This window comes from Urocitellus parryii, chromosome 13 (assembly GCF_045843805.1).
Source record: "Urocitellus parryii isolate mUroPar1 chromosome 13, mUroPar1.hap1, whole genome shotgun sequence".
Taxonomy (NCBI): Eukaryota; Metazoa; Chordata; class Mammalia; order Rodentia; family Sciuridae; genus Urocitellus; species Urocitellus parryii.
Genome location: NC_135543.1, coordinates 56,325,689 through 56,348,638, shown reverse-complemented (window position 1 = coordinate 56,348,638; position 22,950 = coordinate 56,325,689). Strand labels below are relative to the sequence as shown.

The 22,950-nt window shown below is 37.0% G+C and overlaps 1 protein-coding gene across 7 annotated transcripts in view; it reads right to left on the bottom strand.

The window, feature by feature from the left end:
• Ptprm (protein tyrosine phosphatase receptor type M) overlaps positions 1-22,950 on the bottom strand; it is a 788,264-nt gene that overhangs the window by 449,669 nt on the left and 315,645 nt on the right. For all 7 annotated transcript variants that reach the window (XM_077792334.1, XM_026408885.2, XM_026408886.2 and 4 more), the window contains exon 5: positions 15,227-15,342. In XM_077792334.1, the coding sequence (XP_077648460.1) occupies positions 15,227-15,342 (116 nt within the window). The remainder of the gene's footprint in view (positions 1-15,226; positions 15,343-22,950) is intronic.

Sequence of the window (22,950 nt, the reverse complement as noted above, 5' to 3'; positions counted from 1 at the left end):
CCAGCCATTGAACTCAGGGGCACTATACCACTGAGGCACACCCCCAGCCCTATTTTGTATTTTATTTAGAAACAGGGTCTCACTGAATTATTTAGTGCCTTGCAGTTGCTGAGGCTGGCTTTGAACTCCAGATTCTCCTGTCTCAGCCTCCTGAGCCACTGAGATTACAGGTGTGCACCACTGTGATCGGCTCTATTGCTTTTAACAGAGATGCTATGGCAATAAATTTGTTATTGATTTTTTAAAAAATAAATGACAGCAGAATGCATTATACATATACAGCACAATTTTTCATATTTCTGGTTATATATAAAGTATGTTGACACCAATTCGTGTCTTCATACATGTACTTTGGATAATGATGTCTATCACATTCCACCAGCCTTGCTAACCCCCTCCCCACTCCCTTTCCCTCCACCCCTCTGCCCTATCTACCTAAACATTTGGCATTTTTTTGCGGTGGGGGGGGATTGGCTAACTTCACTTAGCATTATCTTCTCCAATGCCATCCATTTATCTACAAGTGCCATGATTTTATTCTCTTTTATTGCTGAATAAAATTCCATTGTGTATATATGCCACATTTTTAAAATCCATTTATCGCTACTGAATGTCATCTAAGTTGGCTCCACAGTTTAGCTATTGTGAATTGTGCTGCTAGAAACATTGATGTGGCTGTGTCCCTGTAGTATGCTGATTTTTAAGTCCTTTGGGTATAGACCAAGGAGAGCTATAGCTGGGTCAAATGGTGGTTCCATTCCAAGTCTTCTAAGGAATCTCCTTGCTGCTTTCCATATTGGCTGCACCAGTTTGCAGTCCCACCAGCAATGTATGAGTGTACCTTTTTCCGCACATCCTCGCCAACACTTATTGTTGTTTGTCTTCATAGTAGCTGCCATTCTGACTGGAGTGAGATGATATCTTAGAGTAGTTTTAATTTGCATTCTTCTAATTGTTAGAGATGATGAATATTTTTTCATATATTTGTTGATTGATCGTATATCCTCTTCTGAGAAGTGTCTGGCCCATTTATTGATTGGGTTATTTGTTTTTTTGGTGCTTAGTTTTTTGAGTTCTTTATATACACTAGAGATTAGTGAGGGGTAAAAATTTGCTCCCAGGATGTAGGCTCTTTGTTCACCTCACAGATTGTATCTTTTGATGAGAAGAAATTTTTTAGTTTGACTCCATCCCATTTATTGATTCTTGGTTTTAATTCTTGTGCTATAGGAATCTTATTAAGGAAGTTGGGAACTAATCCCACATGATGAAGATTAGGGCCTACTTTTTCTTCTATTAGACACAGAGTCTCTAGCTTAATTCCTAGGTCCCTGATCCACTTTTAAGTTGAGTTTTTTGCATGGTGGGAGATAGGGATTTAATTGCGTTTTGTTGTATATAGATTTCCAGTTTTCCTAGCACCATTTGTTGAAGAGGCTGTCTTTTCTCCAATGCATGATTTTGGCACCTTTGTCTAATACAAGGTAATCGTAATTTTGTGGGTTAGTCTCTGTGTCCTCTATTCTGTACTATTGATCTACCAGGGTTTTGGGGGGTGCCAATACCATGCTGTTTTTGTTACTATTGCTCTATATTATAGTTAAGATCTGGTATAGCGATATCACCTGCTTCACTCTTCCTGCTAAGAATTGCTTTAGCTATTCTGGGTCTCATTTTTCCAGATGAATTTCATGATTGCTTTTTCTATTTCTATGAGGAATGTCATTGGGATTTTGATTGGAATTGCATTAAATCTGAATAGTGCTTTCGGTAGTACAGTCATTTTGATAATATTAATTCTGCCTATCCAAGAGCAAGGTAGATTTTTCCATCATTTCTCTCTTTAGGGTTCTATAGTTTTCATTGTATAGATCTTTCACCTCTTTCATTAAGTTGATTCCCAAGTATTTTTTTTTTTTTAGGTTATTGTAAATGGGGTAGTTTCCCTCATTTCCTTCCCAGCAGATTTGTCACTAATATACAGAAATGCCTTTGATTTATGGGTGTTGATTTTATATCCTGCTACTTTGCTGAATTCATTTACAAGTTCTACAAGTTTTCTGGTGGAGCTTTTTGGGTCTTCTGGGTATAGAATCATATGGTCAGCAAATAGTGCTAATTTAAGTTCTTCTTTCCTATACATATCCCTTTAATTTCTTTCATCTGTCTAATTGCTCTGGCCAGTGTTTCAAGAACTGTGTTGAATAGAAGTGGTGAAAGAGGGAATCCCTGTCTTGTTCCAGTTTTTAGAGGGAATGCCGTTAATTTTTCTCCATTTAGAATGATGTTGGACTGAGGCTTAGCATAGATAGCCTTTACAATGTTGAGATGTGTTCCTGTTATCTCTATTTTTTCTAGTGTTTTGAACATGCAAAGTGCTAAGAGCCACAGCCAAGTAATATGATGCATGGCACTTTTGGTTGTAAGGTGATGCCAGCTAGCCATTGAGATGATAGGATTATGTTAAGATCTGCATTCATATGGATATTGGACTCCTGCTGTTCACCTTGGCCTGCTATGGGACTCCTGGAGAGTTCCCAATGGTTGGGGAAGTACAGCAGGAGGGAATTCCAGGGAGGTACTTGTTCCCAGTTCCTGGAGAATGCACCCAAGTGTGTGGACCGGCTTCTTCCCGGAAGAAGAAGCCGGTCCACAGGGTATTGGCGGCATTTTCAAAAATAAAGTTTGTTCCTGCTTGAGTGGCTCATGATTCTGTGCCCAGCCAGACTGCGGCAGGAAAGGTGCTGTATTTTGTCAAATGCCTTTTTGGCATCTATTGAGATGATCATATGATTCTTATCTTTGAGTCTATTGATGTGATAAATTACATTTCTGATTCCATATGTTGAACCAACCCTGCATCCCTGGGATGAATCGCACTTGATCATGGTGCACAATCTTTTTTTTTTAATTTTTTATTTTTTTTATTGGTTGTTCACAACATTACAAAGCTCTTGACATATTATATTTCATACATTAGATTCAAGTGGGTTATGGACTCCCAATTTTTACCCCAAATGCAGATGTCGGTTACACATCCACAATTTTACATAATGCCTTATTAGTAATTGTTGTATTCTGCTACCTTTCCTATCCCCTACTATCCTCCCTCCCCTTCCCTCACATCTTCTCTCTGTACCCCATCTACTGTAATTTATTTCTCTCCTTGTTTATTTTCCCATTCCCCTCACAACCTCTTATATGTAATTTTGTATAGCAATGAGGGTCTCCCTTCATTTCCATGCAATTTCCCTTTTCTCTCCCTTTCCCTCCCATCTCATGTCTCTGTTTAATGTTAATCTTTTCTTCCTGCTCTTCCTCCCTGCTCTATTCTTAGTTGCTCTCATTATATCAAAGAAGACATTTGGTATTTGTTTTTTAGGGATTGGCTAGCTTCACTAAGCATAATCTGCTCTAGTGCCATCCATTTCCCTGCAAATTCCATGATTTTGTCATTTTTTAGTGCTGCATAATACTCCATGGTGTGTAAATGCCACATTTTTTTTATCCATTCATCTATTGAAGGGCATCTGGGTTGGTTCCACAGTCTAGCAATTGTGAATTGTGCTGCTATGAACATTGATGTGGCAGTATCCCTGTAGTATGCTCTTTTAAGGTCTTCAGGGAATAGTCCGAGAAGGGCAATAGCTGGGTCAAATGGTGGTTCCATTCCCCCTTTCCCAGGAATCTCCATACTGCTTTCCAAATTGGCCGCACCAATTTGCAGTCCCACCAGCAATGTACAAGTGTACCCTTTTCCCCACATCCTTGCCAGCACTTGTTGTTGTTTGACTTAATAGTGGCTGCCAATCTTACTGGAGTGAGATGGTATCTTAGGGTGGTTTTGATTTGCATTTCTCTGACTTCTAGAGATGGTGAGCATTTTTTCATGTACTTGTTGATTGATTGTATGTCCTCCTCTGAGAAGTGTCTGTTCAGGTCCTTGGCCCATTTGTTGATTGGGTTATTTATTATCTTATTGTCTAATTTTTTGAGTTCTTTGTATACTCTGGATATTAGGGCTCTATCTGAAGTGTGAGGAGTAAAAATTTGTCCCCATGATGTAGGCTCCCTATTTACCTCCCTTATTGTTTCTCTTGCTGAGAAAAAACTTTTTAGTTTAAGTAAGTCCCATTTGTTGATTCTTATTATTAACTCTTGTGCTATGGGTGTAACTCAAAGAAAGAAAACTACAGACCAATATCTCTAATGAACCTAGATGCAAAAATCCTCAATAAAATTCTGGCGAATCGAATACAAAAACACATCAAAAAAATTGTGCACCATGATCAAGTAGGATTCATCCCTGGGATGCAAGGATGGTTCAATATACGGAAATCAATAAATGTTATTCACCGCATCAATAGACTTAAAGATAAGAACCATATGATCATCTCGATAGACACAGAAAAAGCATTCGACAAAGTACAGCATCCCTTTATGTTCAAAACATTAGAAAAACTAGGGATAACAGGAACTTACCTCAACATTGTAAAAGCTATCTATGCTAAGCCTCAGTCTAGCATCATTCTGAATGGAGAAAAATTGAAGGCATTCCCTCTAAAATCTGGAACAAGACAGGGATGCCCTCTATCACCACTTCTATTCAATATAGTTCTCGAAACACTGGCCAGAGCAATTAGACAGACAAAAGAAATTAAATGCATAAAAATAGGAAAAGAAGAACTTAAATTATCACTATTTTCGGATGACATGATTCTATACCTAGAAGACCCAAAAGGGTCTACAAAGAAACTACTAGAACTAATAAATGAATTCAGCAAAGTGGCAGGATATAAAATCAACACACATAAATCAAAGTTATTTCTGTATATCAGTGACAAAACTTCTGAAACGGAAATGAGGAAAAACACTAAATTCACAATATCCTCAAAAAAAATAAAATACTTGGGAATTAACCTAACAAAAGAGGTGAAAGATTTATACAATGAAAACTACAGAACCCTAAAGAGAGAAGTAGAAGAAGATCTTAGAAGATGGAAAAATATACCCTGTTCATGGATAGGCAGAACTAACATTATCAAAATGGTGATATTACCAAAAGTTCTCTATAGGTTTAACGCAATGCCAATCAAAATCCCAACGGCATTTCTTGTAGAAATAGATAAAGCAATCATGAAATTCATATGGAAAAATAAAAGACCCAGAATAGCAAAAGCAAGTCTAAGCAGGAAGTGTGAATCAGGCGGTATAGTGATACCAGATTTCAAACTATATTACAGAGCAATAGTGACAAAACAGCATGGTACTGGTACCAAAACAGGCGGGTGGACCAATGGTATAGAATAGAGGACACAGAGACTAATCCACAAAGTTGCAACTATCTTATATTTGATAAAGGGGCTAAAAGCATGCAATGGAGGAAGGATAGCATCTTCAACAAATGGTGTTGGGAAAACTGGAAATCCATATGCAACAAAATGAAACTGAATCCCTTTCTCTCACCATGTACAAAAGTTAACTCAAAATGGATCAAGGAGCTTGATATCAAATCAGAGACTCTGCGTCTGATAGAAGAAAAAGTAGGCTCTGATCTACATATTGTGGGGTCGGGCTCCACAATCTTTTTGATGTTTATGTATTCTATTTTCCAGAATTTTATTGAGAATTTTTGCATCTATATTCATTAGAGATATTGGTCTAAAGTTTTCTTTCTTTGATGTGTCTTTGCCTGGTTTTGGGATCAGGGTGATATTGGCCTCATAGAATGAGTTTGGAAGTGCTGCCTCTTTTTCTATTTCCTGAAATAAATTGAAGAATATTGGTATTAGTTCTTCCTTAAAGGTCTTATAGAACTTGGCTGTGTATCCATCTGGTCCTGTGCTTTTCTTGGTTGGTAAGCTTCTAATGGTGTCTTCTATTTCATCACTTGATATTGGTCTGTTTAAATTGTGTATCTCTTCCTGATTCAACCTGGGTAAATTGTATGACTTAATTAATTTGTCAATGCCTTCATTTTATTGGAGTATAAGTTTCCAAATAATTTCTATTTTATTGGAGTATAAGTTTCCAAAATAATTTCTAATATCCTTTGTATTTCTGTAGTGTCTGTTGTGATATCACCTTTTTATCACAAATGTTGATAATTTGAGTTTTTTCTCTCCTTCTCTTCGTTAACGTAGCTATGAATCTGTCAATTTTATTTATTTTTTCAAAGAACCAACTTTTTGTATTGTGAATATTTTCAATTGTTTCTTTTGTTGCGATTTCATTGATTTCAGCTCTAATTTTAATTATTTCTTGCCTTCTACTGCATTTGCTGTTGCTTTGTTCTTCTTTTTCTAGGGCTTTGAGTGGAATATGAGGTCATTTATTTGTTGCCTTTTTCTTCTTTTAAGGAATAAACTCCATTCGATGAAATTTCCTCTTAGTATTGCTTTCACAGTGTCCCAGAGATTTTGATATTGTTGTGTCTATGTTCTAATTTACCTCTAAGAATTTTTAAATATCCTCTTTGATGTCTTCTGCAACCAATTGTTCATTCAGTAGCATATTGATTAGTCTCCAGGTGTTGGAGAAATTTTTATTTTTTATTGTGTCACTGATTTTCAATTTCAATCCATTATGATCTGATAAAATACATGGTAGTATCTCTGCTTTTTTGTATTTGCTAAGAGTTGCTTTGTGGCATATTATATGTTCTATTTTAGAGAAGGATCCATGTGCTGCTGAGAAGAAAGTGTATCCACTTGATGCAGGTTGAAATATTCTATATATATCAGTGAAGTCTAAGTTTTTGATTGTATTATTGTATTACTGTATTATCATTTCTTTCATTTCAAGGATTTCTGGGAGTTTTTTGTTTGTTTGTTTTTTAAGAACCTCTATTTCCCCATTGAGGTCATATCTTGCTTCCTGGATTTGTTTATGTAGCTCCTTGTTGCAGTGATCTTTCACTGCTTATATTTGCTCACTTATATCTTCCTTGAGTTCACAGAACTATCCTGAACTCTTTCTCTATCATTTTTCCTGCTGTGGCTGCCAATGATTCTAATAATGTGGTGTCTTGATTTGTTTGAGGTACTTTATTCCCTTGTCTTTTCATGTTGCTCATGTGTCTTCCTTTCCAGCTCTGTGGGTCTGGAGTGTTATTGTTTTTACCCTATAGGTCTGTAAAAACAATCTTTTAGGGTTCCAAGATCCCTCCTGGCCAGATGGATATCTGATCTGAGAGCTGCCCCCACCAAATATGGCAAGAATGGTTATCCAAGATGGTGGTGATCTGCTTCTAGCACCATGGTGTCTGGTGAGGTGGGGGGAGCCAGATAATGGCATTGTGCTGTGGGTAGGTAGTAGCTGAGTGACTTGTGTGGGAGCAGAGTGCAGTCTGGAGTCCTGCAGAGGTGCTAATAGGTGATTCTGCTAAGGCGCTTGCAAGCTGTGTATGGGTTAGAACTGCAGGCTTTGGGTTTAGGGAGCTAGGAGTACTACTCAAACACTGAGGCTCTGAGCCCTGCGCAGGGGTCACAGCACTGGTGATTTCTGTGGAAGTTAGCTGTAATAGGGGTCCTCTTACACTCATTAATGAGATGCAGTATTCCAACTAGGTGAGATCTCCATCACAGAGCAACAGAGAATGCTGCCTCCCTCTGGCCCACCATCTTGGAATCCCTGTTTTATCAATAAATTTTTTAATAAGAGAAGTTGGGGGGGTAGTTTTACAACAGAATAAAAAAAAAAGCCTAGAGAAAGAGGACAAGAAATGAAGATTTAGGGAAAAATTATATTTTGACCATATTTTCTTCTAAAATTACTCTGACATATGTCTGTTTTTGCTAGACCTTGCAACTCTTTGTAATAACTGGTTTGTAATAATTGGTTTGTAATAACTGGTGTACATTATGAAGCAACCTAAGAGACACCACTAGGTTCTGTATATCTTCCTTCTTATCAAACACCATACCACTAGATAGGAGCTGGGCACCTACAGCAATCAGGGAGACAATGTAGCATTCTCTGTGCCTATCCTCCGGTTTCAGCCATAACCCTCCCTTTGAGGCTCACCTGGAGGAGACACATGATCTGTGCAGGCCTCAACAAGGGCTGGATTTTAATAGGTATTAATAGAGCCTTTGCCACACACAGGTACTGCTTCAGGTACTGGGTTCTACTAGTGTTTGTAACAAGAGTATTTCACAGTAATATCACCTGGATTCCTTTTCTCCTTGTAAAAACTGATGCATATTATGAAACCATTATTCTGGAATCTTATTTCTGATAAACATTAAGCTCTGTTTGCAAAAAAGAAAAGCTATCAATTACATTTTGTTATGATGGACTCTAAAGTTCTGAAGCTAAAACAGATATTTTCACTGTCAATCTGAGAATATCTGGGGCCTGGGGATGTGGCTCAGCGGTAGCGCGCTCGCCTGGCATGCATGAGGCCCGGGTTCGATCCTCAGCACCACATACCAACAAAGATGTTGTGTCCACCGAGAACTAAAAAATAAATATTAAAAAAAAATCTGAGAATATCTGTTAAAGATTAATATTGTTTCAAACATACTTGGAAGAAAAATGTACAAACAACAAAATTTACTAATTTGTAAAAAATCAAAATATATTTATACACAACTATAGAGGGGTGGGAGGGAAAAGGAGGGGGCAGGGGATTAGCAAGGATGGCAGAATATGATAAACATCATCATCCAAAGTACATGTATGAAGACACAAATTGGTATCAATATATTTTATATACAACCAGAGATATGAAAAATTGTGCTGTATACATGCAATGCATTCTGCTGTCATTTATTTATTTTTTAATCAATAAAAAATAGATATACACATAAATGTAGCATGTACATATCACTAACTTTCATGAATTGGATTATGACTGTGTTAAAATTTCCTAATTTTTATGGGATCACACTTTTGTATTAATAAAATTGATATTAAATCTTAAGATCATGACAGCCAGGTGTGGTGGCACATTCCTCTAATCCCATTGACTTGGGAGGCTGAGGCAGGAGGATTGTGAGTTCAAAGTCAGTCTAAGCAACATAGCAATATCCAAGATTCAAAAATAAAAAATAAAAAAAAATGGCTGGCAACGTGGTGCAGTGATAAAGTGCCCCTAAATTAAATCCCCAGTATCCACCCACTCCAAAAGTTAAAGGTTGTTCCAAATTCAGAAGTTATATAATTGTATAAAGTTAAAATGTAAGCCACTTAAACTTGGTAAGTAGGAAATGGTTCTCCTCCAGGTCTCCTCTGCCAACGATTTCTCAGTTAACATGTACACATCTGTCAAAGTTCCCACTCATCCACTGTCCAGAAGACATCTCTACTGCCTCTGAGCCTTCTGCCATGTGTCCAGGAATATGAACCATTTCATATTCCATCCACTCTAAGTGACATGTGGTAGCTAAAAAAGGAATGGAGGAGACTCCACATGATCAAAAATGAATCAAAGTCCAGAAGCCACAAAATACCCAAATGGGGCAGATGTAGGTGAAGAGGAGGGCAGGGTGGCCTATAGGCCATGTGAACTAGAACTGAGTGAGCCCAAGTCATCAGCAGAGTACAAATGTCTAGAGTAGATAGTTTTGGGTATCTTCTTCTATTACTGAAAAGCTGAAATAGATGTTATATATATGAATTCTCAAGAGAAATTAATGAATTTAGAAAAGTAAAATTTGAAATATTGAAGAAATAATAATTTTAACACAACCATACATGGTTTAAAGGTCAATGACTCATAAAGAATAAGCAAATAAGATGTTGCCCATGAGCAAACAAAGCTATTTTTTAAAGTACTAAAGCATACAAAAAGAATAGAAAGAAGAAAATCTAAAATTCCTTTTACCCTCTCTTTGTGTGTGTGTGTGTGTGTGTCTCTGTGTGTGTGTAAAAATACACATACGTACTATAAGATATTCCAAAATGTAGGCTCCAGTGATCAGAAGATTAATAACAACAAGAAATGTGGTCACATTTGGGGAATTTATTTGAGTTTAAAACATTCATTTAACTGGTATATCACATTGTGAGAGCCCATATTTAACTATATAGATTGCCATATCTGAAAACATATAGTTGGGATCTATAGAACTTCATTGCCTATAAGTTTTGTACTACATGAAAACAGTCCTACAAATGCTGTATTTTTACCATAAATTATCTGAAAAGTGTTTTTAAATACCTTTCAGGTATAATGCTAGATGCACACACACTAAGTTTATTTTCTTGTTCTGTATTCTATACAAACCACTCCCACATTGACACTAACCTGTGTGGCCCACAAATGAGACGGATAAAATATAAGCAGATGGGACACATCTGTTAGTCATGAACATTTCTCCATTGGTGCCATCACCAAATTTATTTGTCTTATGATTTTGTGAAGACTCTGGATATTATACTTCAAACAATCAAATCCTTGATCATTTTTCATAGGAGGGTTTTAGTTAGTTTTTGTGCTTCTGTGACCAAAACACCGAAAAAGAACAACTTAGAGGAGGAAAACTATATTTTGGCTCATAGAACCAGAATCTCAGTTCAGGGTCTGTGTACTCCATTGCTCTGGGTCCAAGGTGAGATGGCACATCATGCGGGAAGGGTGAAGCAAAGGTAAGTTGCTTCCCTGCTGGCAACAAGGAAGTGGGGTCAGGGGGCACAGGGAAAATGCACCCTTCCAAGGCATATCCTATAGTTAGAACCCAGTCAGTCTATTCAAACTAGGATACATGGATTAAAGTATAGTTTTCATAAATCTAATCATTTCATCTCTGAATATTCTTACATTAACAGGAGTTTGATAGGGACAACTAATATCCAAACCAAAAACAGGTTGGATCGATCAGTACATGTAATACATATGAACATTTCTTCTATGGTCAGGTTGGCTCCTTGATGTCAATCATGTAAGCTGGTCATAGCTAACTTCTTCTAGCAAAGTGTTAAATGCACATTGCCCATTCATCTACCTTCAGGACAGGAAAAGACAGTGAAGTATAGTGGAATTAATCAGAGATAAGCAAAAATAGAGACAAGGAGTTGGATGTACAGTATCATTTACCTCTGTGACCCTGGACAATTGTGAATCTCAAACTCCTCATCTATAAAATAGATAAAACACCATGGGGAGAATCCATGACACTTGATGCAAAATGTCTACACTGGGGCTTAAAGGATGGTGATGTATGTAATGAAAATTATTGCAAATTACTAAAATCAAAAATATTGATGTCCCTCAAATAAAGGAAGTATTATGAATTTTTAAATCTTGCCTTACTTATGGAGACTCAAATCACAAAAAAATATAAAAATATTTCTTCTCATTCAGTTTTCTTCCTGGATTTCATAATTATTTTAAGGTCCTAAGTGAGTCTACATACAGACAAGCATTTTTAAAGCTGTTACAGCATAAGAGTATTATAGGCTGAATATCCCTCACAAAAATGCTTCCAACAAGAAGTGTCTCAAATTTCAGATTAGTTTGGATTTTGGAATATTTGCATATACATAATGAGTTATTGGAAATGGAAATTAAATCTAAAAATGAAATACATTTATATTTCATACACACCTCATTCATATAGCCTAAGGTAATTTTATATAATATTTTAAATGATTTTGTGTACAGGACAGTGGTAGAGCACTTGCCTACCATGTATGAGGTCCTGGGTTCAATCAATAGCACCACATACAAAATACACACACACACACACACACAGAGAGAGAGAGAGAAAGAGAGAGAGAGAGAGACAGAGAGAGAGATTGGGCTGAAGTGTGTTTCAGTGTAGATTCCTTGGCTAACATGCTCAATGCCCTTGAGTCTGAGCCCCAGCACCACTAATTAACTAAATAAATACTTGTGTGTATCAAATTCAGTTTCATTGTATGAAACTTTCCACTCCAGGTGTAGGGTCAGCACTCAAAAAGTTTGAGGTTCAGGAGCATTTTGGATGTTAGATTAGATTAGATCTTGTACCTCTAGATTAGAGACACCTGGACCATGATTGTAGATTTCTTTTTTCCACCACCCCTAAGGAATGGTCTGAGTCAAAGGGCTAGAAGTAGCAGGCCAAAGGGCAGGAGTGGCACTGGGAAACCTTCGTCTACTTTAAATCTTCATCCCTACCAGAAATCATTTAGTACAAATACAGATTAACAGAAACCACCTTGTAAGTGAAGGGCACTGGTCTTCTTTCACAAGCTATTAATAAAGTAAACATCTCCACACAAAATACCAGGAGACATAAATTATTTAACAGTAAAATTACTGTAACATCACAAAGATTCACAGACCAAATAGTATTCTGAATCCAGGACAAACTAAGTTTCATTTAAAAATCCAAAGTCATATAAATTCAATCCCTATCATCCCCCATCTTGACCAGGCTACGTGCGTGGAAAGCTACAGGGACTACACAGTCACTGATGACAAGAAGGACATGACTGGGCAGTAGAAAAATAAAGATGCTAGCAGGTCAAGAGGGAAATAATTCATCCCAGCTATAGTCCAAATCTAACAGAACAAAGAGACACAGACCTAGTAGTTGGGATCCTCAACAAGAAATTGTCTTTGAGACTCCCAAATACAGGCAGTCCTCCATTTCTGCATATTGTGCACTCAAAGATTCAACCATTCACAGATCAAAAACATTTGGGAAACAAAAATGCCTGAACTGAACATATACACACTGTTTTTCTCTTGTCATTATTGCCAAAGCAATACAGTATAACACTTATTTGAATGTAATATGTGTGCATTGTATTAGGTATTATATGTCATCTAAAGATAGATGTATCTAGTTTTATGTAAACACTACACCACTGTATACATGGGACTTGAGCACCTGAGGGTTGGCCTAACCATGGGTCCTGAAACCAGTCCCCAGTGATACCAAGGAAATGTAGAGGCATACAGGCACCAGTTGTACTTTACATCTTTTTCTTTCCAATTTGAAACACATGTGACATTTTCCTTCCGACTAGTGAATTTTTAATCTTGGGTTTGAATGCTGAACAACAATTCAGACCAATTAAGTCAGCATTTAGAAATGAAGAACCACTGCCACTGTAACAGCAAATAATTAAAAACTCGTAGCCATGAATAAATGCTCAAGGTTAAACAGGAGCTTCCCAAGCCCAGGACATTTATTAAAACAAAAAGAGCAAACTGTTGTCTCTCAACTTCTCAGTAAAATTTTGGCAAAAGCTAAGATGACTCCATGAAGACCAAGAATTATACTTCACGCTGTGATCTCTCAGAAAACATTACCATCGATATCTATATCTATCTATCTATATATATATATATGTATTTTTTAAACTTACTGTGTTTTCAAGAAACATTAAGAGTTCTAGCAATAAATCAGAGATTAAATGAAGAGCTTCACTTTTCAAAGGTGGTTAAAGCTTTGTGTAAAACATCAATAAAAAATGTCTATCTCATCCCTGGTCACTACAGATTGTCAATCTGGAGAGCACTTAGTACAAAACGGCACTAACAGAGAAAATTATTCTCAATCCCAACATCAAGAATTTAAAATATCTGAGAAGTGAGATAAGAAGAAAAGTTGAATCACACACTGCAGAAAGCTTTTAAGGCAGTGATTATAAAACTTTTAGAAAGAGGGAAAAAACTAAAGAGGAATTTGAAACATACAATTTCAGCTGTCTTCATACAGTCCTCTTTCCTGGCTAGGCAAGTCCCTAACAGGGACAGGATGTGAATAAACAGTGACATCAGGGAGAAGGGGGAGGCACTCTGGGCAGAGGCCCTCTCCCCCAATGTATTCAACCTGGCAACCCTTTGCAGGCTAACGTTGGGAGGGCCCATTCTCCCATTTCCTCACGGAAAGGAGAAACAAAAACAACCATTTATGTAAATTACAATGATTAAAAGGGATAAGGTATTTTAAAATAAGAGTGTCACACAAACAAACGTATTACATCACAATCATTATGTCTCAGCAGAAAGGAGAAGTAGGATAGGAGGTAGAGAGGTGATCCTTACAGAAAAACGTCAGCACAAGATCTAGAAGCTGACATGGCAAGAAATGGAGGTAAAGAAGTGTTTAAATCTGAAGGTTATGAAGCTAGCTCTGTGGCTCTGAGGCAGAGCGCTTGCCTAGCATGTTTGAGGCACTGGGTTCAATGCTTAGCACCCCGTAAAAATAAATAAAATAAAGGAATTCTTTACATCTACATCTACAAAAAAAAAAAAATTTTAAATGTGAAAGTTCATCTTAGTAGCCAACTCAAAATTTAAATAAAAATAAATAAATGGATTGGAGGTGTGGCTCAGTGTAAGCAATTGTGCTGACCATGAACAAGGCTCCAGCACCATGAAATCAGACAAATAAAAGTAAAAGTCCCACAAAAAACAAACCAAGGAAAGAAAAAGGGGGGAGGGGTTCAGTCAAGATGAGAAATGAGCACACCACAGATTAATGCTTAAAAGGGAAAAACAAATTTAAAAAGAAAAACATGTAATTGGAAGGCACTGGGTAGAGGAAACCCCTCATAAAACCTAGAACTTAAGAAGGGGGTAACATTCTGATAGAAGGGAACCAGTCATTTTAATCTATTCATTCTGCCAGAATTCCTAAGACCTGGCATAGACATGTAAAAACTACTTGCAAGGCAAAATATGAGAGATGGAACTTGAAAAATTGTAAACAAAGTCACACAAATTATGTTAATATATATGTGTGTGTGTGCGTGTGTGTGCATACACACATACACAGATATGAGTTATATGTATTTTACATGTTTGAAAGCAAAATATATGTCATTAATTTCTATGTTTGGGGAAATTGCTAGAAAATTCAAATTACAAAAGCCTAAAAACTCTTTTTGTATGCACGTGCTTGTGTGTATGGGTGTTGGTGTACGCACATGCTTGTGTATAAGTTTGTGTGAAATTCTCTAGATTTTGCTCAGGAGGATGAATCAGAGAAAGTGCTATATTTTGAACATCTTCACAGTGTTCTGAAATAATTTGACAATATGATCTTCCAAATGAGACAACTAAGCAAAAGCAAAGGGGGGAAACAGAAATTCATAAAGGATGTGTGAAAAGATAAATACCTAGTTTATGCAGAACACCTAGAAACCTGGCCACTTATTGATAAAGACGAAAGTCCTGAAACAAGTGTCCAGACAGAGGCTTTTTCACTGATTCCTCCCTCCAGGGCATATACTTTCTCCCTGATAGAACTTCACCAGACAGCTAACATTGTGGTTACTATACCTGCAACCAGAGCTTGTCACCAGCCACGGTCCTGCCAATGGCACTGCACTGGAAGGTGGCAAACTGGCCAGCGTTCACTTCTACATTCTGAATCCGCAGAAAATGGGGAGTTCTGGCTACATGAAAAGAAAGAAATAGATACATTAAAAGTGGAGTTCTGCAACTACTATGATCTTTTTCAATCTATCTGTAATTTGGGGCCTTTCCATTTTCTTCACCTTGGGAGAAAATAACGCTTTTGCTTACAAGAGCTTTAAAGATTTCACTGTAATTGTGCAAGATAACATGGAACCTTCTGGGTGTATGCTTTGTAAAAGACTAAAAAAGCCACGCAATCTGGGATAGAACCAAAAAAAAGAAGATATTTTATTGTTCCTGCTGTGCAAATTATCATAGCTCAGTAGTCATCTTGTAATAACAGATCTGTATTAATAAAGATTATGCTGAAGCCTAATTGATGTTTTGAACAAAAACATATTAGATATTTATACTAGCAACATGAAAAGAACAGTAAGAAGTTAAATGATGTTGTCAAGGAAACTTTCAAACCCAAATACAGAGCTGTGCATAATATATATTTTAATACAACTAATTGGAATGCAACATTACTCATGTAATATTTTCTAGCTACCACAAATAATATCCCTATAGACACACTTTGTGAATGATTCTGTGACTGCCATAGGGTAGCAATTTCTGCTGATTCATATTTCTAATTCAAGAAGTAACAATGATTTCAAATGCTAAACAACATTGTTTCATGATGTACATTGTGCCTATGGAACAGCTGTTTAAATACAGGGCAATTTTATTTGACCTGGGAAGCACAGGCCAATTTCTGCATCACCTGAAAACAAGCTAGAATGACAGATGTTGTGCAATTCCTTTTAGGAAAATATTTTCTTATCGCAACAATTAGTAGAGTAAAAGAGTAGCAAGTCAGGTAGAGGGAAAGAAAAGGAGTACAAGAAGATGTCATGATTTTCTGGGGGAAGGAGGGATACAATTCAATAAAAACTAGTATAAAGGCAACCCTTGTTGGGTTTCCTTTCACCTTGAAGAAGCTCTATATCTTTTCTTCTCACTTGAATAAATCCTACTCTTTTATGCTCAAAAGCAAAACAACAACAACAAAACACACACACACACACACAAAACTAGTATAAATACCTTAGTCTTCATTGCTAATGGTCTTCAGGCCATATCCTAATACTTTCAAGGAATTGTGCCCTATTATTGGTATCCAATGATTATAAACTCACACTTAGGTGAGCCTGAGAAGAATATAATTAGGAATGGAAGTGGGTTACAACCAAAGAACAAGTAAAAATTCATTTTAATGTCAATGAAGCACAGTAAAATCCCATTACTAATTTGGAGGCCACTAATAATTTAATGTATTCCTGATGTTTAGCATTCAAAATGTTCTGCATAGCTTCTGACAAAACTATGGTCTCTCTCTCTTTTTTTTTTCATAGAGAGAAGAGAGAGAGAGAATTTTTTAATATTTATTTTTCAGTTTTCAGTAGACACAACATTTTTATTTTTATTTTATATGGTGCTGAGGATCTAACCCAGCACCCCACGCATGCCAGGCATTACCGCATTACCGCTTGAGCCACATCCCCAGCCCCGGTCTCTTTTTTTCTTAATGTTAATATATAATGCTAAACTCTATAAACTATTTCACTGATTCAATTCTCATCATTTCTAAGAAACTAGAAAACACACTGATTTTAGAAAATGGAGGAAAATAACATTTGTTGAGTACATACATGCCACACATCTTTCCACTGAATACTCACAAATGTTCTGAGGGTGGGAGGTGTTTTCTCCATTTCATGGGTGGGAGGACTGGTGGGAACGTGGATAAAGAGTGATAGAAGGAGAATGCAAAAGGTTGGCCAGTTCAAAGCCCAGGTATAGGCCACTAAGCTAGGCCTCTCTAGGTCTTCTCATCACCTCTGCCTTCCCTATTGATCTTCTGCTCACTGGGGGTACCTCCTCTGTTGTAATTTTAGCTTCTTCCAAGATGATTCCTCAGTGCTATTTCTTCCATGAGGCTTCAATGAATTCTCTGATTTTGATGTTCATCATTCTCCTATCACAATAGCAAGGGCACTCCTTGTAACAGCACCTGATGTTAATGCCTCACACAGAACTAATACTTCTTGGCATCATTAAATTTAATCTATTTAAAAGTTATTAATTTAAAATTAATAAAAATGTGAACACATAAAGACTATTCACTTGAGATTTTAACTTCTGCAGCAGAATCATACTACTCTACCTTCCTACCTCACCTCTGAAACAAACTTTTACTGTATAAAAAATTTTACTGGACAAAGAACAATCATTTTAGACATCCCTGAAGTTCATAAACATCTGGAAAAATTTCTGCAATTTGACTAAATTAAAAGGACTGCATTGGAAGTCAAAAGGCTGTTTTTTTCCTTATCAAGAAAATCTAAGCAAAAGTGAATACTGCTCCTCTTCTAATTAAACATAAATATATACAGGTTGAACACCCTGATTTGAAAATCTAAATATTTCTGAGAGCAGACATGACAACACAGGTAGAAAATTATACACCTCATGTGATCATATTTCACAACATATGCATGCTAAAAAAATGTATTGTACAAAAATTACTTTCAGGCTATATGTATAAGATTTATTATAAGACATAAATGAATCCCATGTTCAGGCTTGCATCTGATCCCCAAGAGATCTCATTATAAATATGAAAATATTCCAAAATCTAAAAAATCCATAAGTCCAAGTATTTTGGATAAGGGATACTCAATGAATACAACTATTTCAGTACATGGGTCATTAATTTGAAAGTTGCTCAAATTTTCATAAAATTAATCTAAGCATACCATCCTAGCCATGTGGACATCAATCTACATGATGATCCTTAGAAAAAAAGAAAAATGATGGCAGTGAAACTCCTCTATTTGTCAGTGTATTTGTACACCAACAGATTTTTAACACTTTTATGTAAATTGTGCATGTCTGGTCCCAGCAGATAAGGTACCCTGCAATCACACAAAGAATAGTACATACTCCTGAAGAACTGCTAGATTCACTTCCTGTCAAGTAGGGGACTGACAGATCTACTTCCTGAGGAACTATCAGGTGCACTTCCTGTGAGCTGAGAGAATGCTCGATCCACTTCCTGAGGAACTGTCGAATGCCCTTCTTATAGGATGAGGGACTGCTAGGTCTACTTTTTGTTGACTGAAGGATTGCTAGATTCACTTCCTGAGGAATTGTTAGATGCACTTCCTGTAGGTGGATAGACTGCTAGGTCCACTTCCTGTTGATTGAGGAACTTCCAGATCCACTTCCTAAGGAACTATCAGATGTACTTCCTGTAGGCTGAGGACCTGCTAGGTCCACTTCCTGTTGATTGAGGGACTGCTAGATCCACTTCCTAAGGAACTGTCAGATGCACTTCCTGTCAGCTGAGGGACTATTAGATCTACTCTCTTGTCTACAGTTCCAGGAATCAGAAGTCCCCATAACAAGTCCTCCAAATCACTCATCTTCTCAGGCAGAAGGCTTCTGCCCCAAATTGCTAAGAAAACAGCTGTCCTCAGATCACCAAAAACTGCAAACCTGCCTCCTATGCCTTGTATCCTTCCTCTTCCAAACTCACCTCCTAATAAGAATAGATGCTTCTAGCCATACAGATCTTTAAAAAAAAAAAAAAAAAACTTCCAAAAACACTTTGAACATTTTCCTTTCAAAATCAATTTTCTGTGGCCTTTTCCCTTTTCTTTTCATCCTTCTTACTAAGTCTCCCCTAATGTTGAAGACCTTGGATTAGGACTTGGCCATTTCACTTTTCAGAGAACAAAACCTCCTAGTAGCTGTCTTATGCCACCATAAAGTCAACAACCCACAACTTTCTTCCTAAAATTAAAAGAAGCAACAAAAACAAAAATCTTATTTCTGAGGTGCTTAGACATAGAGAATCTTTATTATAAAAGCCTACACTGGACTATCCTCCAGCCAGCCATGAGGTGGGTCATTGACCCTAAGGAAGGAGATGCTTCCATCAACAATCTACCTCCAGACAGGGTCCTGCAGCCCCTTCAAAGTCAACCTTGACATCCTGCTACATTACTGGAAGGGAAGCATGTACATCAAAGGAAGCAGTAGCTACTGTCCCTCTTATCAGGCAGCTCTCCCTTGGGGCCCAAATTCTATGCTATAGTGACATCAAGATGAAAGCTGACAAGCTCAGTGTGACAGAGGATGATAAATACAATGGGGAATGACTGTCACATGAAAAACTGGGTGTTCTTGTTTGGGTTTTTTGTTTGTTTTTCAAAGAAGACCTTTCAGTGTCATGAAGGGTAAACAGGCACATGGGAAGAATACAAGCAGTGGAGAATGATAACTGGCTATAAGCTTGTGAGAAGGGCAACTTGAAATAACATGCAGGTGTGTATTTCTAAAGATGAACACAGTTTTGAACACCATTGTATGAGCTGGCCAGTGAGATAGCCATTGACTAGAGAAAGAAGTCATAGTTGCAGGGCAGAAATGTGGATGGCCTAAACACCCCATTTTTAGCTGGCATCCTACTAAACATGGCCACTGTCACAGGGTTCATCCAAGTTAAGATAAAGAATCTCAACTTAGAAAGTACCACATTGTCTTTTTCCCAATTGCCTTTGTGTATTCTGCCTCTGGCAATAGGAGTGCCTGCTATCTTCCCTCTGGGCTATCTACAGGTATGGGGCTGTATCTTGAGCACCTCTGGGGTCACCTTTTGCAGTGATGGGTAAGCCACAGAAAGACCTATGGTTTAAGACCTTTGAATGGGTACACTCTGTGTAGCTGGGTTAGAATCCCAGGCTTCTTAATGTGTCAAGGACTTCTTGGACTGGGAGTTCCTAGTCTAGGCTTTGATTTCCAGGACTCTATACTCTGCTTGCTTGATCATGTTCTTCGCAGGGAAACTCTCAGTTGACTAAGCAACCCCCCCTTCCTTTAAATTCCTGCTTACTGTATGCCTCTTCATTATAACCAGCTCCAGCATACTTAGAACTTTAGAAATTCAGAACTTTGGTGCTTAGACAAGATAACTAAAACCTTCCAAGCTGGATCCCCTAGTCTTCTCCCTCCTCATCCAGCCCTTCAACACTCTACTGGTCATCACAGTCTCCCTTGTTCCACTTCAGGGGTTCTTAAGGGACTCAGGAACCCAAACAGTAACCAACTGAAGCTGGAAAAAACTCTAATGGAAAATAAAATGTAGTCCACAGCCTCGATGAAATTACATGTCAGGATAAGAGAAAATCACAAAAGTATCCTCCACAAAAATTGGTAAAAGCTTTGGCCCTCATATTGAGCAAGTAACAATTTATTTCATCTGCCAGAAGCACAATTTAGATAAAAATATAAGTGAGGCAAGACAAGAAGCAACTGTGTTAATGCCCGACTTATGGCTAAAATTTTAGAATAAAAGCTGTAGAACTCTATTTGCATCTGTGTGCACGTAAGGCACATAAATATCTATGAATATTATGTGTATGTGATATTTTCCTACTTCTGGGTGTTGTGACTATTTTTTTTTTAATTTTTGTGCAGTACTGAGGATCAAACCAAGGTCCCAAATCTTTGGTTGACTAGTTTAATACTGTTGGTTTAATTAAAAGAAACATCCATCTTCTGAATCACCAGCAACTTAAGCTTACTAGTTAAATAAGCTAAAGCTATATTTACAAGACTTTATGATTATAAAACCAATGAACTTAATTTTAATCAAATTAAGTCATTCTGCCGAGAACCTTTATTTCAACAATCATTCCCTAAAAATATTTCTGAAAATTATTTTGTTAACTTTCAACGTGAAAGTTAAGCCAAAGATAATCATTAAGTATCTTGTTTATTTCTAAGTAAAATACTGAAGTATTTACCATTTTTAAAATATATTTTTGGCTTATTATCCTTGCAAAAAGACTAAATATATTTGGCCCTATATAATAAGCATGTTCTTTGGCCACATTAAACTTTGTTTTTTTAAACTATGAACAAGCATGTAGCTCCAAGGGGATGTGAAGATATATTCATAAGATTATATGTGAAGTATATTCATAAAATTTCCTCATATGTACAGAATGCTGGAATGTGAAAATGCCTCACAGTTGTCTCCTTTCTGATTTGCTTTGTAAAATAAAGGTTGATAAGGGTTGTTTTGTTGTGGTGTTTGGACAGGCTGGCCTGGAACTTTCAATCCTCCTGCCTCAGTCTCCCGAGAATTCAGGATCCCAGGCATTGTGGACACCACAGATTACTATTGGTAAAATTATAATCAATGTATGTAAGTAAAAGTACTAGAAAAATAAAGAGCGATGGGAAACTGTTTTGAATGAAAAATATACACAGAATGAAGGACATGTTTTGTTAAAGGAAAACAAATAAATTTGTCAGAAAATAGAATTTTGATTTTTTTAAAGGTTAGGTGAGAAGAGACCGGGAATAGGAAAAACCCAAATGGATACAGAAATTTACAATAGGTGTAGGGAAAAGTGATCATATATTATATGGTCCCGCTGGCTGAAATCTGAGTGAACTTATTTTAAAAGTTCTTTTAAAAATAAGCTATAATCTTGCCAGTACATAGATGTAAAATGAATGTGATTCCCTCTCTTCTTTTCCTTCTTTTTTTGGGGGAGGGGGGGTACCAGGAATTGAACTCAGGGACACTTGACCACAGAGCCACATCCCCAGCCCTATTTTGTATTTTATTTAGAGACAGGGTCTCACTGTGCTGCTTAGTACCTTGCCATTGCTGAGGCTGGCTTTGAACTCTAGATGTTCCTGTCTCAGTCTCCCAAGCCCCTGGGATTATAGGCATTGCCACTGACCCTCGCTTTTGTCTCTTAGATTATTGGTTTCTTTTACCTTTTTAGTGATAACCAAGAAAAGAGATTCTTTGGTCAAATAAACTTCTTGTGTTGTCTTTACTGGAACATTTAAGGGAACCAAATTTTCTCAATATTAAAAGGGCTAAGTTTTTTTAAGAATTTTTTTTAGTTGTAGTTGGACACAATATCTGTATTTAATTTTTTATTCTATGTGGTGCTGAGGATCAAACCCAGCACCCTGCATGTGCTAGGTGAGCACTCTCTACCGCTGAGCCACAACTCCAGCCTCAGGAAAATGGATGGAACTCAAATACATTATGTTAAATGAAATAAACCAGGCTCAGAAGATAAGGGTTGTATGTTTTATCTCATATAAAGAAGATAGAAAGGAAAAAGGAAAAGAAAGAGTTGGGAGGGGAATCTTACGAAAATTGGAACAGATATGAGTAGAATAAAGTAGAATAGAGGAAAGGGACCAGAGGGAGGGAGGAATGAAGGGAAGGGAAAGGTATTGGGGAATAAAATTGGCCAAATTATGTGTGTGTACAAATATGTCATAATGAATACCACTATTATACGTAATTATAATGAACCAATTTAAAAAAACTAAAACGCATACCATCTGAGATTTCTTGTAAAAAGTCCCAACGAAGCAAATTTTAGAAGGTCCATGTGGAGAATTATCTTGCTGCATTTATATGTTTTATTCAGTCAAATTTAATTGGACTTGACTTATTTTGTATGATCAGAAATGAAGTGACTGTGGTGAGAAATTTCAATGGAAAACAACTTACCACTGTGGGTTCTCAGATTCCAGTACTATTCATTGTCTTTGAG